The sequence below is a fragment of the Caretta caretta genome, chromosome 3, assembly GCF_965140235.1.
Source record: "Caretta caretta isolate rCarCar2 chromosome 3, rCarCar1.hap1, whole genome shotgun sequence".
Taxonomy (NCBI): domain Eukaryota; kingdom Metazoa; phylum Chordata; order Testudines; family Cheloniidae; genus Caretta; species Caretta caretta.
In genome coordinates this window covers 55,596,795-55,611,022 of record NC_134208.1, presented here as the reverse complement: position 1 = coordinate 55,611,022, position 14,228 = coordinate 55,596,795, and the positions used below count along the sequence as shown (strand labels likewise).

The 14,228-nt window shown below is 40.6% G+C and overlaps 1 protein-coding gene across 8 annotated transcripts in view; it reads right to left on the bottom strand.

Moving 5' to 3' along the window:
- Positions 1–14,228, bottom strand: part of ADGRB3 (adhesion G protein-coupled receptor B3) — a 625,089-nt gene that overhangs the window by 28,291 nt on the left and 582,570 nt on the right. For 7 of the 8 annotated variants that reach the window (XM_048846015.2, XM_048846019.2, XM_048846016.2 and 4 more), the window contains 3 exons: positions 9,303–9,401; positions 8,803–8,974; positions 725–820 (listed from right to left, as the gene is read on the bottom strand). In XM_048846015.2, the coding sequence (XP_048701972.1) occupies positions 725–820; positions 8,803–8,974; positions 9,303–9,401 (367 nt within the window). The remainder of the gene's footprint in view (positions 1–724; positions 821–8,802; positions 8,975–9,302; positions 9,402–14,228) is intronic. The other variant, XM_048846018.2, reaches the window with a different exon arrangement.

The following is a 14,228-nucleotide window of genomic DNA, read 5'->3' as shown; positions in this document are numbered from 1 at the left end:
AAGGGCATTTGCTAAGAGATCCTTGCATCATCTAGGGCCTGATCCTGTTCCCATTGAAATCAATGGGCTAAGTATTTGGCTACTAAACTGCACCTAAGGATATTAGCAAATATTAGGCTTGTCCATAAAGTCATTAAAGATTAATCTTTAATTAAAGATATGCCATATGATGAAATCTCCAGGAATACGTCCAACCAAAACGGGCAACCCTAACTTTCATTGACTCCTTAACTCTAGCCAGTTCTTTCCCCTGTAGAATGCCCACCACTTTCTCCTCAATAGAAATAACAGATGCATTTGCTTTGAAGCTGGGGAGGTGGGAAGGCTCTTAAGTCCCCCAGACTGCAACACTGCTCTGTAAGCAGACACTAGCGGGTACAGAAATTCAGAATATATAGTATGTTTCACACTTGACCACTCATCCTTGAGACTGAAAACATCATCTACACAACACTGTAGTCCCAGCTGCCCACAAAGGCAGAGTCTTGGCTGCTCTTGAACCTTGGTATTCAGAGATTCAGCACATAATAGTGCTATTCAACAGACCACTGAACCAACAAGCTGAACTTTTCTAAGAAATTTCAGGAGCTGAAGTCAGACTTGTACTTAAGAACCATATTAATATTTCATGTACACGCACTTGACATGTACAGTAATGTATAGTCATCTTTTTATTTTGGCTAGGGACACTGAATTAGAAGTCCAGGATAAAATAAAAACTCACCATGATCTGAGCATGTCCATTAGGAAAAGAGCTTGAAGAATCTGCATTGATTGGATCTTGACAGTTTCTTAATCGACATCTAAATGCATCTTGAACCTGTGAAAACAATAACATGCACTGTGTCTTCTGACATTTTTAATACAGCTATAGACAAAACTTAACTGTAAAGTTAGTTTTACTTTAGGATACCAGATACATCACAGCCAGTAAATGCGCATTTTTTATCTCTGCCATTTCACACTCTTGCTATACTCTAGTGCTGGTACAAAAGTCTGCAAATCTGCCAGACCCAGAATTAAATTTGTCAAGGAACATAATTAATTAGCAGTCAGTGATGAGGGGTTACTCGGCCCCAAACTGTCTTCAGTGGCAGTGTTTGGCTCTGCCCTCTCACTCAGTTTGACTGCAGCAGCAGGTCAGAAGGTAGGTTTATAAAAAGTACTTTATTCCCATAGCAAAATAAAATGTATTGTATGCCTGAGAAATGTAAGGGCTTTCAAAGGTGGCTCACATTGTATTCTCTAGTTTTAAGTATAGGGAATATTTCTTAAACCTCTTGCACCAGTAAAACCTTTCAGAGTGGACAAAACTTATTAAGTGTGAACTCGAGTAGGAAAGTAGCTTGCTTTGTATTGGACAAAGGTGTAAGATTTTATTATTTATCTCTTCTGTAGAACTTAGATATAAATTGTCACCACTCATTAATGAGTATTATTCTGTCCAAAACATGACTATATTTCAAGAGTTACTACTTCAGAAGGTTTGATGTATAGAACTTATAAGAAATTTGACCAGGATCATATGTTTAAGTAGATATATTACCAGAGAACAATTTCTAAGGAAAGAGATGCATAAATAGCAAGTAGCGTCCAAAGGGGTAAAGCAGTTCCTGCTCATTGGCAGTCTAGTGTGAGTACATTTGGCTGCACATATCAGAGATTAAAAATGGAGGCAGCAAGAAAATTCTTGCAATGGGAAAAGATATTTATAAGTGTGGCCTTGGAAACACACGAGAATATTTCTTTGAATTAAGAACCAAATTTTCTTCAGTTTTGCTTAGGTGTCTTTTGTATTCACTTGCCCCACACATTCTAGAAAACCAGTTTATTGGGAGGAATGTTTGTATTCACAAATTTACATTTAATAAATGTTAGTATTCATATTGGAAATCTGATTCTAAGAGTTACCATCTTCCAACCTGGATACAGAAATTTGGCCATGTGATCTGTGTCCCATCAAAACTAACCAACACCATTTCTTTGCTGAATATCAAACACTCTCAATGAACTTCTTGTGAGCAGTCTACAGACCATTCAGTATCTGTAGAAATTATTCTGTGATTGATTTAGAATAATCAAATCAGAGAAAATCATAAGCTGCTCATAGACATTTTGTAAACAGTAAACGAGGCTAAATTAATCAACTGAAGCTGAGCCTAAGGCCTTGCTTTCTGAATGCCATTATTTTATGCTACAAATTCTTTGAGAGCTTGGATAGGCTTTCCCAGCAGGAAAAAAAAAAAAAGCAGATGGAAAACTTTGCCTTATCTTTATAATTAGAAAGCATTATCTTAAAGTGCTCAACCCTTAAACAAGTTAAAGTGCCCTGCAATATTTAAGTCTAAATGAGTACTGCAGATGGAGGAAGACTAATTTAGGGCAGAGAGAAAAGATGTTGCAAGTGTAAAAGGTTTGGTATGATTTTAAGGCACTGAAACTCCCGAAGTGTGAGAGAGTAATTAAAAGGGTGCTTGACCTGGATTATGAATCAGACTTTGATTTTAGGCATTATGTTTGTTGTGGTTTTGCATGCATCTAACACCAATCTGATTTAGCATCTCCCAGTTGTTACAAAAGTTAATCCAAATCTTTTCCCTCTTTATCAGTGCTGAAATCCCATATCAGACTTTAGAGTTCTATATTGTAGGGTAATCACTGGTGAACTAGGTTGACAAAATGAGGACCATCCTGAATTTCAGTCAAATCTCAAGGTAACTGAACCCAAATCTATTATTGCTTCAAAAACACATTAAGTTACAACTTCCCCTCCCCAAAATATCTCTCTTACATGTTCATGGAGGCTCCCCATACCTCATACTCCGATAGATCTCATTAGTCTCCCTCAAGTACTTCATCAGCAATAAATTGGAGAGTCTTTGGTGAATTGACCTCTCATAGCTGCATTCTAAAATGTATCTTAAATGCAAGCAACATACTATTAGGATGTTACAGTTGAATGTCTGAGATAGCTGTGTCCATCAAAATGATGCAAATTGCAACTTGTAAGCATGCACCACGAAAATACTATTTTTTGTCCTCACCAACTCATCCATCCTCTGTTTAATCACTCTGAGACATATTGGAGACAAAAGTAGCTGAGATGATGAAGTATTATTGTTGCTAATTAAGAATGCTATAGAGTTTCTGGTTTGGAGAAGGAACTTAGAACCAGATCCGCAAAGATTTAGGCACCTAAATTCCAGATTTAGGCACCACCATGATCCACAAAATCCCTGCTCAGCTTCTGTTTAACAGCATGGCTACACTTGCAGATGTAGAGCGCTGTAAGATAAACCAGCCTTCAGGAAAACGCTGCCGTGTGTTTACACTGTCAGCTGCAAGCTCACTGGCGTGGCCACATTAGCAGCTCTTGCAACGCCACAGAGAGCAGTGCATTGTGGTAGCTATCCCAGTGTGCAAGTGGCTGCAATGTGCTTTTCAAATGGGGGGGAGGTGGAGTGTGACAGAGAGTGTGTTGTTTGTATATGTGGGGAGAGACCGCGTGTTTTGGGGGGCTGAGAGTGTGTCAGCATGCTGTCTTGTAAGTTCAGACAGCAGCAGAGCCCACCCTCCCTCACAACTCACAACAGCAGCATTCCACACTAATGGTTGCTTTGTCACCGAGCAGATAAGCATGCCAGCTGTCAGAAACAGAGCTTTGAAAGGGGATACCTGCATGCCTGGTGCTGATTTCAAAACAATGAGAAGAGTGGTCACTTGACTTCAGGGGATTATGGGATGTTTCCGGAGGCCAATCACAGCGCAATAATGCAACACCTCGTCCGAACTGATGCCCAGGCATTTCAGCCGGGGCACAGCAAGCTTTATGCTTCTCGTAGAGGTGGATTATCAGGAGCACTCCAGCTGCAGAGTCCAGGTGCTCTAAGTGCCTTGCCAGTGTGGACACATCAGGAGTTAGGGCACCCGGGACTGCTTTAATGTGCTCTAACTTGCAAGTGTAGCCAAGCCCTAAGTCTGTAGGTGCCTAAACTCACTCAGCACTTACAGTGTAAAAGTTCCCTAGATGCCTATGTTTCTGCCTCTGGGCATGTGCACTGCTGCCTCAGGCAGAGCCTGCATGCCTATCTCAAGCCTCAGCACAAGCCTCAAACCAGGAGAAGATAGGTGCTCCCTCACATATCTTGCCTGTGGGTCCTGATCCAGTGGGTGTGCTCAGAGGATGCCTAACTCCACACAAAACATCAGAGGGGGAGAGGCAGTTTCCCCCTCCCCCCTTATAACCTTTAGCCCATCGGTTAAGGGACTCGGATGGGATGTGGGAAATCCCATTCTTCCTGAGAAGAAGGAATTTGAACAGGGGCTTCCCACCACTTCCTAACTACTGGACTACACAGACAGTCTCACTTCTGTGGCCCAATTAATATTTAATTATTTATAACAAAGTGAAACAGCTTCAAAAATGGAGTGAGAGAGGCCCTCCTGAAAATATTCCATAGCTCAGTGGTTAAAGCATTCACCTGAGAGGTGGGGAATCCCTGTTCAAATCCATTCCCCTCCTTAGGCAGATGATAACACTGAACCAGGGTCTCCCACATCCCCCTGGGTGATCACTTGAACTACTGGCTAAAGATTCTGAGGGAAGCCACTGCCTCCCCTGGCCGTTTCATGTGGAGTTAGGCAGGTACCTAAGGCATTCTCACAAGAAATGGCTATGGCACCTGACTCCAAGAGAGGAGGGGTTCCCAAATGTGGGTTGCAAGCAGAGATAGCCTCCCTCCCCACCTGAACATAGGTCCCTAACTCCCTGAGATGGGCAGGGGCTGAAGGAACTCCTTTGTCATTGGCATCTCCCATTGGGTAGCAGTGGTGGCTCTCTGCCTAGCATGCTAGCTTTTGTGGATTCCATTCTCAGGCACCTATCTCTCCCTATGCATTGTATGGAGACCCTAAGTGCCTAACGCAGCCTTTGTGGATTCCACTAATTTTTCTAGGTGCCTGAAAGCTAGGCATTGCAATGCTGAGTGTAGCAGTGCCTGATTCCTTTTGTGTATCCTGCCCTTACAGCCTTTAAGGGATTTTGTCAAAGGGAATAACCTGACCCACCGATTGGTTTCTACTTCATGGTCTTAGTACAGGCAGAATCCTCAGACAGTGTCACAAACAAAAGGCGGGCCTCTGAAATGCTCATTTGTTTTTCTCCACCATTCGTTCAGAATTGTTTTGTAGTTTATTTTTTTCTTTCTAACATCAGGCTATTTGATTGTTTTAGAGCCAGGCAGACTAAGAGAGACAGATGTGATGAATGTGCATGAACCAAGGAAGTGGTTTCCCTAGCAACAGTAACCAATTCAAGACTCTTATAACTTACCCTCTCTCCCTAGTCATGCACCTTTTTTCTCTTGCAATATAGAAATGTGGGTTGAGATTTAGACACTAAACATGTATTTAATCCAAATGCATTTCAATCAGTAGGAGCAAGGAAAAAGCAGAAAATACACATGGGTTCCTCCCATCACCACCAGCCTTTGGAGTTGTTCAGCATGACTCAAATTAGCTTCAGAAGAGGCTGTGTTCAAGCATGCCAGGAATACTGTTCTGGTATTCTGGTGTGGAAGTCTATTAGCACTAGGCTTTTCTATCATTCTCTGTTTTATGACAGATACACTCGCACCACATTCCCCCTATGTCTCATTAGGTACTTTAACAGCAAGAAGACAAGAATGAATAGTGATATGATAGGGTGGGAATATCCCCATTAGTCTTCAAGTTAAAAATAATGATACTTAGCTCTTCTATAACATTTTTCATCCATAGGCCTCAAAGCATGAAGGAGAGGAAAGTATCATTATCCTAATTTTACAGATTGGGAACTGAGGCAGAGGGATATGAAGTGACACTCCTAAAGTCACACAGCAGATTGGGAACAGAAGCCAGGTCTCTAGAGTCCCACTCTAGTGCCCTATTGAACAACCATGCAGCCTCTTAAACAGCTCACTTTCAGACAAAAATACTGACATGACAGACCAGTGGGTTTTGGATAGAAAGAGAGTGTAGATACACACACGTTCTTAAATTTCCAATGTTTATGTCCAAACCAATACATCAGGTATAATGAGAAAAAAGATTATATATATTTACATGAACAAGAATGCATCATTTCTGGAATATAACAATAGTAAGGGCATGGTAAAGCAGGTCTGACCTTTTCTTTGTTTGAATTTTTCTAAGATGTATTATTTGTGGTATGTTATTTGACAGTCCAAATTAATATTTTGCTTACACTGACATATTGTAAATATTAGATGAATCATATGCAAGATATAATGAGATGGCTTCATTATCTGTATAGCATTCATCATCAAGAACGACAAATACATTGGTCAGATTTCAATGTCATGTATGGGTAGAGAGAAATGTCCTCTTTGGACTACGTAAAGTAATGTACTACAATTTCAAGTAAAATGTATTCTAAACAATTTAACAACTAAATTGCTCTTTGAAAATGTGCACGTGATAACTGCTATCTTAGCTGTCACCAGGGATTGAACTGTGAAACTCTAGAGCTAAAAGCATGAGGATGTATAGCCTGACTAAAGAACCTGATTCTTGAAGTCCTCAAGGCAATAGGTACAGAGTGGGACATAACACACCCTGAGCAGTGGTTACATCCTATCTCTGAACAGAGGAAGTTCATCCAGAGGTTCTGTGGCCCACACTACTTTGAATCACACATGAATCCCCACTTAAATAGCTTACATCACGTTGATGGAATCAAGGCTCTCCAGAGCTAAAGGTGTGAGTTCCCACAGCTTGAACTAAAGAAATCTTTAGCTGAAAACTGTTATAGACTCATATCCTCTAAGGACTGGGCACAGAGGGGGACATAACACATGCCAATCAGTGGATTATACAAATATGTGTTCTGTGAGATAAATGGATACATGAATGCACATACTCCATTTGTGTAATAAGCAAATGCATATGTCCTTTTGAAATTACTTGCCTGAGAATGCGTGCGCATATTATACAGGTAGAATTTAGGCATTTTTAAAATGTGGGTACTTAAATGGTATGAGAAGGCTTCCTGCATCAGTGCCTTGTATCCCATGACAATTAACTAATGTTATGAAAGAAAATTGCTTTAGTAGTGTATCATCTCTTTGAGCCCTTTCCCATTTGGAAAAAAACTCTGATTAATTAGTTCCTCAATTTTTGCTCCAGCTCTTAAATTTGGATGAGTGTTAGGATAACAAGGTGGGGGAAAGAAGATTCTGTGTGTGAGCACTTGAGGAAGAAGGGATTCAGCTGATAGGTCTACATAAAACTGCCATCACTTTTTATTGGTCGAAGGAATGAGGTATAAATAGTTGTAGCCTTTTATCATTTCACTGTAAAAATGTATGATTTGGTGGCTTCCAATTCTGCAAGTACCTGCCCACCCAATATTAGAAAGGTATACAAAATGTGGAGGGAACAGGAAGCCTTGTGGGTGATAAGTAATAACAATAATATAAACATTTTTTTTTAAATTCCACTATATATATAGTGCCTTTTATATGAAGATTTCATGCTGTTTTACAAACATTAAATAATTTTGCCTCCCAACACCTCTGTGAGCTACTGTTGGTATTGTTATCCTTTTTACAGATGGGTAAAATGCGGCACAGGGACTTGTCCAAGGTCACACTGCAAGTCAGGAATAGAGCAAGGCATATTAGTTCAGTTTTTAGAACCCAGGAACTCTTGTTTTAAGCCATAGCCCATACTCCCTCCATTTTCAGACTCCTGCCTGTCTCTAGTGAAATAATCAAAATGATTTAGTGGTTCACAAGGTGATCCCCCCACCCCAACACACTGGGTAGAATACAATATTCATGCAGATTAGAATACCACAGAGAGACTGAAATAGATTGGGTCACTACCCTGCATGCTGTTTTGGATGAATATAGTGAACTTGAGTTCTTAGGACGGTGAATGATGGAGAGAAGAGACACTTGCAAGCCTCCTCACTCAGCATGGCCAATAAACCTTAAATGTGACCTGAAGCACACTGTTATTCCAGCCCTGCAGCTCCCTTGAATAGATACTGCCAATCACTGTGAATAGTGTTACACGTGTGGTATGGTTTAGTGATGTAGATAAACAACATACATAAATTGAAAGGACCACACTTACTGTGACCTAACAAGATATGAACCGATATAGAGTTGAAAAGCTTGTTCATTAAACGACCACACCTATCTCCTACATTTTTGTACATTTTCAACAGTTTTCTGTTTAAGATGGAATAGTGTAAATGAAAGCAATTTTATATTTGATCAGTCTTTCTACATGTGAAAAACTCACAGAATCTGTTCCTTTGGAAAAGGAGTCTTAGGTCTTCACTTATTGTGTGTAATCATAATTTCAAAGATGAATAAAAGTTAGAAATAAACAAGACCTATTTGGCCCAATTTAAAGGTGACCTCTAATTAAGTGGGCCCATTTTCCCACTGAAATTAACTGTGCTGCATTTTGCATCTGAAAATAAACAATCTTCCTTCAACCTCACGTCCATCTACTCTCCATCTTGTTCATTCCTTTATTCACTCTCAACTTCCTATCTGTCCCTGTCCACTGAGTTTCTACATTTGGGGGCAGTTCTCTTTCTTCTGCTGCCTCATCATCTGCCTAGAACAGTTTGAGATCCTTATTCACTTGCCCCTCTTTAAATCTCATCTCAAAAATTTCCTTTTTTCTTTATACCAATAAGTGAATTTCTGAAAGTATATATTGTATATAATATTAAGTAGTAAGTGAGAAACACAGCACTTTAGCGATCGAGAAATTATTCCTCACCTCTCTTCGGAGAATGCAGTGGACCATGACAATAACAAAGCCTTGCAATGAATCAAATACTGCGAAGAGTATCTGAAATAATATTGATCTTTTGTCTGTCATGGCCAGAACTGCCGACATCCACGTCAGAGCAAGAAGAGGCAACACAACACAGGAACTCCAAAGGGATGCCCTATTGAGAGAGAGAGAGAGAGAGAAAACAACATTATATAACTGCAAGTAGATAAATAAAAACCCGCTTCTAAAAAAACCATCTTTTAGGATGGCAACTTATTAGTTAATTTGAAAACCACAGACAAATATATAAAAAGCGTTGTACTTTACGTTCTAAAGAGTATCCCCTATTCAGTTAATAAACAGTTGCCAATTTTAACAAGAATATTTAAATATGTTCAGTGCTCTACTACAGTATTAGCAAACACAGTTTTCATCATCAAAGTATTTTCTCACATGCACTGTATAAGATTTGTAACAAGAAGATGTAAATGATTAGGACTAACATGGCATTACTGGCGGTGGTGGCTGACAAAGCTGTTGTTGAAACTACTCCACACTTGGCACATTTGAGCGTCAAACCGCTATGAGGCTCACTCATCTGACTGCAAACAAACAGAACACCCACAAAAAGAACAAAATATTGAATTTTCACTGAAAAACGTTGCTACTGAAATTTAGCTTTTAAATATGACGTCATGCAGAAAAAGTAAATAGACTTATTCAGGATGAATGCTCTAGATTGTTGCAAAAGTGTATTGATACTATACATTATTAACTTTAACTATTAATACTATGGGGCTTAATTTCATGCAGGCTCTATTTCTTCCATTTAAGCTAAAAAAGGCCCCAATGTCCAGAGATCAAAGTTGCTCAATACATGGAGGTAAACATAAGCACGTGCTAGTGTAGACACACACTGTGAAATCCCTCTATTCAGACCATTTACAAAACTAATGCATCCATGTTCACTTCCTCAAGAATGAGTACAGGTCATACAAATGTGGAGTACAAAATATTGATTATTATATGAACATTAATAAAGGAAGAGACTTCCAAAACAAGCTCAGGTCATTCAGTCAAGATGGACTTACTGTACAGTTAGTAAGCAAATGATTTGGTATAGTAATTTGAGTGTGCTGGCTAAAATCTGGAGACAGCACTTTACCTAGCAGTTCTTGTTCCCATTGTATAAAGGTCTGAATATAGGGGTTGAAATGTATGGAATTTGATGAAAATAAATATTATTTGGGACTAAAAAGGAGTGATATGTTATTCCATTTTAATAAAACACAGTACACAAGCATTAAGTTTAAAGCATTTTGTCCAGACAACTGTATTACAAAACTCATCACAGTTAAAAAGCAAAACCTGGTATTAGAATTTTCTTCGTCTGTGTACAACATGGATTCAAATTTGGAAGTTTTGATTAAATAAACAACTTCTTTGCTATCCTATTTCCCACCTGCCACCAGAACCAGTGATTTTCATATCATATCAAGAAACATACAACAATATAGGGAAAGGTTTTTTTACCCATTAATAACTGGAAAAAAACAACAACCAAACCAAACCAACCAACCAAAAAAAACAAAACAAAAAAAAAAGGCTCCTACACGTAATGAAGAAAAGCAACATATGGGAAAAATATTTCTCAACATTTCACCTGACTTTGAACTCTCACTCTTCGCCCTCCCATTTACCGCCAAAGTTAAAAGTTTGCTTTTGTTTCTATACATAATGAACAGAAATAAAGGGCCAGATCCTCAGGTGGTGTAAAATGAAATCAGTGCAGCGAGGTGATTTTCACTATCTAAGGGTGTAGCCAATAGTTGGAGACAGAAAGAATTAAGTCTTGATCTTGATACTGCAGCACTTACTCATATGAAAAGTCTCATTATTATTGCAATATGCAGAACAGATCTATAGATTTACAGGGCCAAAATCATCCCGCACATAACTTCAGAATATCTGTGTATATATTACAAAAGAATGGAATGTCTTTCACCTAACTTATGATAAGTATTCTCAAAAAGCTCTTTATAATTGTGGCACCTTAGAGACTAACCAATTTATTTGAGCATAAGCTTTTGTGAGCTACAGCTCACTTCATCGGATGCATAAAGTGGAAAGTACAGTAAGGAGATTTTATATATACACACAGACCATGAAAAAATATGCATTGTAAAGAGAGTGATCACTTAAGATGAGCTATTACCAGCAGGAGAGTGGGGTGGGGGGAGAGAAAACCTTTTGAAGTGATAATCAAGGTGGGCCATTTCCGGCACATTTCCAGGAGTTAACAAGAACGTCTGAAGGAACAGTGGGGGGGAGGGGGGGTGTAGGAATAAACAAGGGAAATAGTTTCACTAAGTATAATGACTCAACCACTCCCAGTCTCTATTCAAGCCTAAGTTAATTGTATCCAATTTGCAAATTAATTCCAATTCAGCAGTCTCTTGTTGGAGTCTGTTTTCTAAGTTTTTTTGTTGAAGGATAGTCACTTTGAGATCAGAAATCGAGTGACCAGAGAGATTGAAGTGTTCTCCGACTGGTTTTTGAATGTTATAATTCTTGACATCTGATTTGTGTCCATTTATTCTTTTACGGAAAGACTGTCCAGTTTGCCCAAAGTACATGGCAGAGGGGCATTGCTGGCACATGATGGCATATATCACACTGGTACATGTGCAGGTGAACGAGCCTCTGATAGTGTGGCTGATGTGATTAGGCCCTATGGTGGTGTCTCCTGAATAGATATGTGGGCACAGCCAACGTGCACGGGCTGAAATTGTGGAAAAGCAGCATCACTTGCCCCATAACCTCAGTCGTGCAGAACGCAATGCCATCCACAGCCTCAGAAACAACTCTGACATCATAATCAAAAAGGCTGACAAAGGAAGTGCTGTTGTCATCATGAATAGGTCAGAATATGAACAAGAGGCTGCTCGGCAGCTCTCCAACACCACTTTCTACAAGCCATTACCCTCTGATCCCACTGAGGGTTACCAAAAGAAACTACAGCATTTGCTCAAGAAACTCCCTGAAAAAGCACAAGAACAAATCCGCACGGACACACCCCTGGAACCCCGACCTGGGGTATTCTATCTGCTACCCAAGATCCATAAACCTGGAAATCCTGGGCGCCCCATCATCTCAGGCATTGGCACCCTGACAGCAGGATTGTCTGTCTATGTAGACTCCCTCCTCAGACCCTACGCTACCAGCACTCCCAGCTATCTTCGAGACACCACTGACTTCCTGAGGAAACTACAATCCATCGGTGATCTTCCTGAAAACACCACCCTGGCCACTATGGATGTAGAAGCCCTCTACACCAACATTCCACACAAAGATGGACTACAAGCCGTCAGGAACTGTATCCCCGATAATGTCATGGCAAACTTGGTGGCTGAACTTTGTGACTTTGTCCTCACCCATAACTATTTCACATTTGGGGACAATGTAGACCTTCAAATCAGCGGCACTGCTATGGGTACCCGCTGTTAGGATATAGATATTCAGGCCTGTCTGCAAAGGCCTGTACTTTAAGAATTTAGGTGTATTCTTATCACTTGGCTAGTTCCAGAGGTATAAAAGAAAGAATCAAAACCACTGTCTGCCAGTGTAAGGGCCTTCTCTTACTGTGACAGTTTGTGGCCCTGTGCTTAGGCTCAGGCCTTTGGCTAAGCAGCAGAGGCATCCATAAGCTGGGAAGCGAACGGTCACATCCTCACATTCCAAACTAGTCACACTGAAATAAGGTGCTATTCGGCTGTTAGGAATACAATCCTGTCCTGATAGTTCCTATCACCTCCAGAGAAAGGGAAGTGCCTAGAAAATGTAAAAGGAAACTTAGTTTGAAAGCATCCTGTCTGGCAAGAACTCACTTATCAATAGCTGGGATGTGAAATCCTCGCTTCTGTGTTGTCTTGTCATTGTAGTTCCCACTTTGCTATTGTTTGTCTGTATAATCTCTGTCTGGTTCTGTGATTGTTCCTGTCTGCTGTATAATTAATTTTGCTGGGTGTAAACTAATTAAGGTGGTGGGATATAATTGGTTACATAATCATGTTACAATATGTTAGGATTGGTTAGTTAAATTTCAGGAAAATGATTGGTTAAGGTATAGCTAAGCAGAACTCAAGTTTTACTATATAATCTGTAGTCAATGAGGAAGTGAGGGGGTGGGGGTGGGGGTGGGGTTGGGCATGGGCATGTGGGTGAGGAAGATGGGAACAGGGAATGGGGGTAAGAAAATTGGAATCATGTTTTGCTAAAGGGGGAAATGGGAACAGGGAATGGGAGTAAGGAAGTTGGAATCATGTTTGGCTAAGGGTAGTAATGGGAACAGGCGCACAGGTGTAAGGCTCTGTGGTGTCAGAGCTGGGAAGGAGGATACTAAGGAAGGAAACTGGAATCATGCTTGCTGGAAGATCACCCCAATAAACATCGAATTGTTTGCACCTTTGGACTTCGGGTATTGTTGCTCTCTGTTCATGCGAGAAGGACCAGGGAAGTAAGTGGGTGAAGGAATAAGCCCCCTAATACCCGCATGGCCCCACAGTATGCCAACATTTTTATGGCTGACTTAGAACAACGCTTCCTCAGCTCTCGTCCCTTAATGCCCCTACTCTACTTGCGCTATATTGATGACATCTTCATCATCTGGACCCAAGGAAAAGAAGCCCTTGAGGAATTCCACCATGATTTCAACAATTTCCATCCCACCATCAACCTCAGCCTGGACCAGTCCACACAAGAGATCCACTTCCTGGACACTACAGTGCTAATAAGCGATGGTCACATAAACACCACCCTATACTGGAAACCTACTGACTGCTATTCCTACCTACATGCCTCCAGCTTTCACCCAGACCACACCACACGATCCATTATCTACAGCCAAGCTCTACGATTCAACCGCATTTGCTCCAACCCCTCAGACAGAGACAAACACCTACAAGATCTCTATCAAGCATTCTTACAACTACAGTACCCGCCTGCTGAAGTGAAGAAACAGATTGACAGAGCCAGAAGAGTACCCACAAGTCACCTACTACAGGACAGGCCCAACAAAGAAAATAACAGAACGCCACTAACCGTCACATTCAGCCCCCAACTAAGACCTTTCCAACGCATTATCAAGGATCTACAACCTATCCTGAAGGACGACCCATCACTCTCACAAATCTTGGGAAACAGGCCAGTCCTTGCCTACAGACAGCCCCCCAACCTGAAGCAAATACTCACCAGCAACCACACACCACACAACAGAACCACTAAACCAGGAACCTATCCTTGCAACAAAGCCCGTTGCCAACTGTGCCCACATATCTATTCAGGGGACACCATCACAGGGCCTAATCACATCAGCTACACTATCAGAGGCTCGTTCACCTGCACATCTACCAATGTGATATATGCCATCA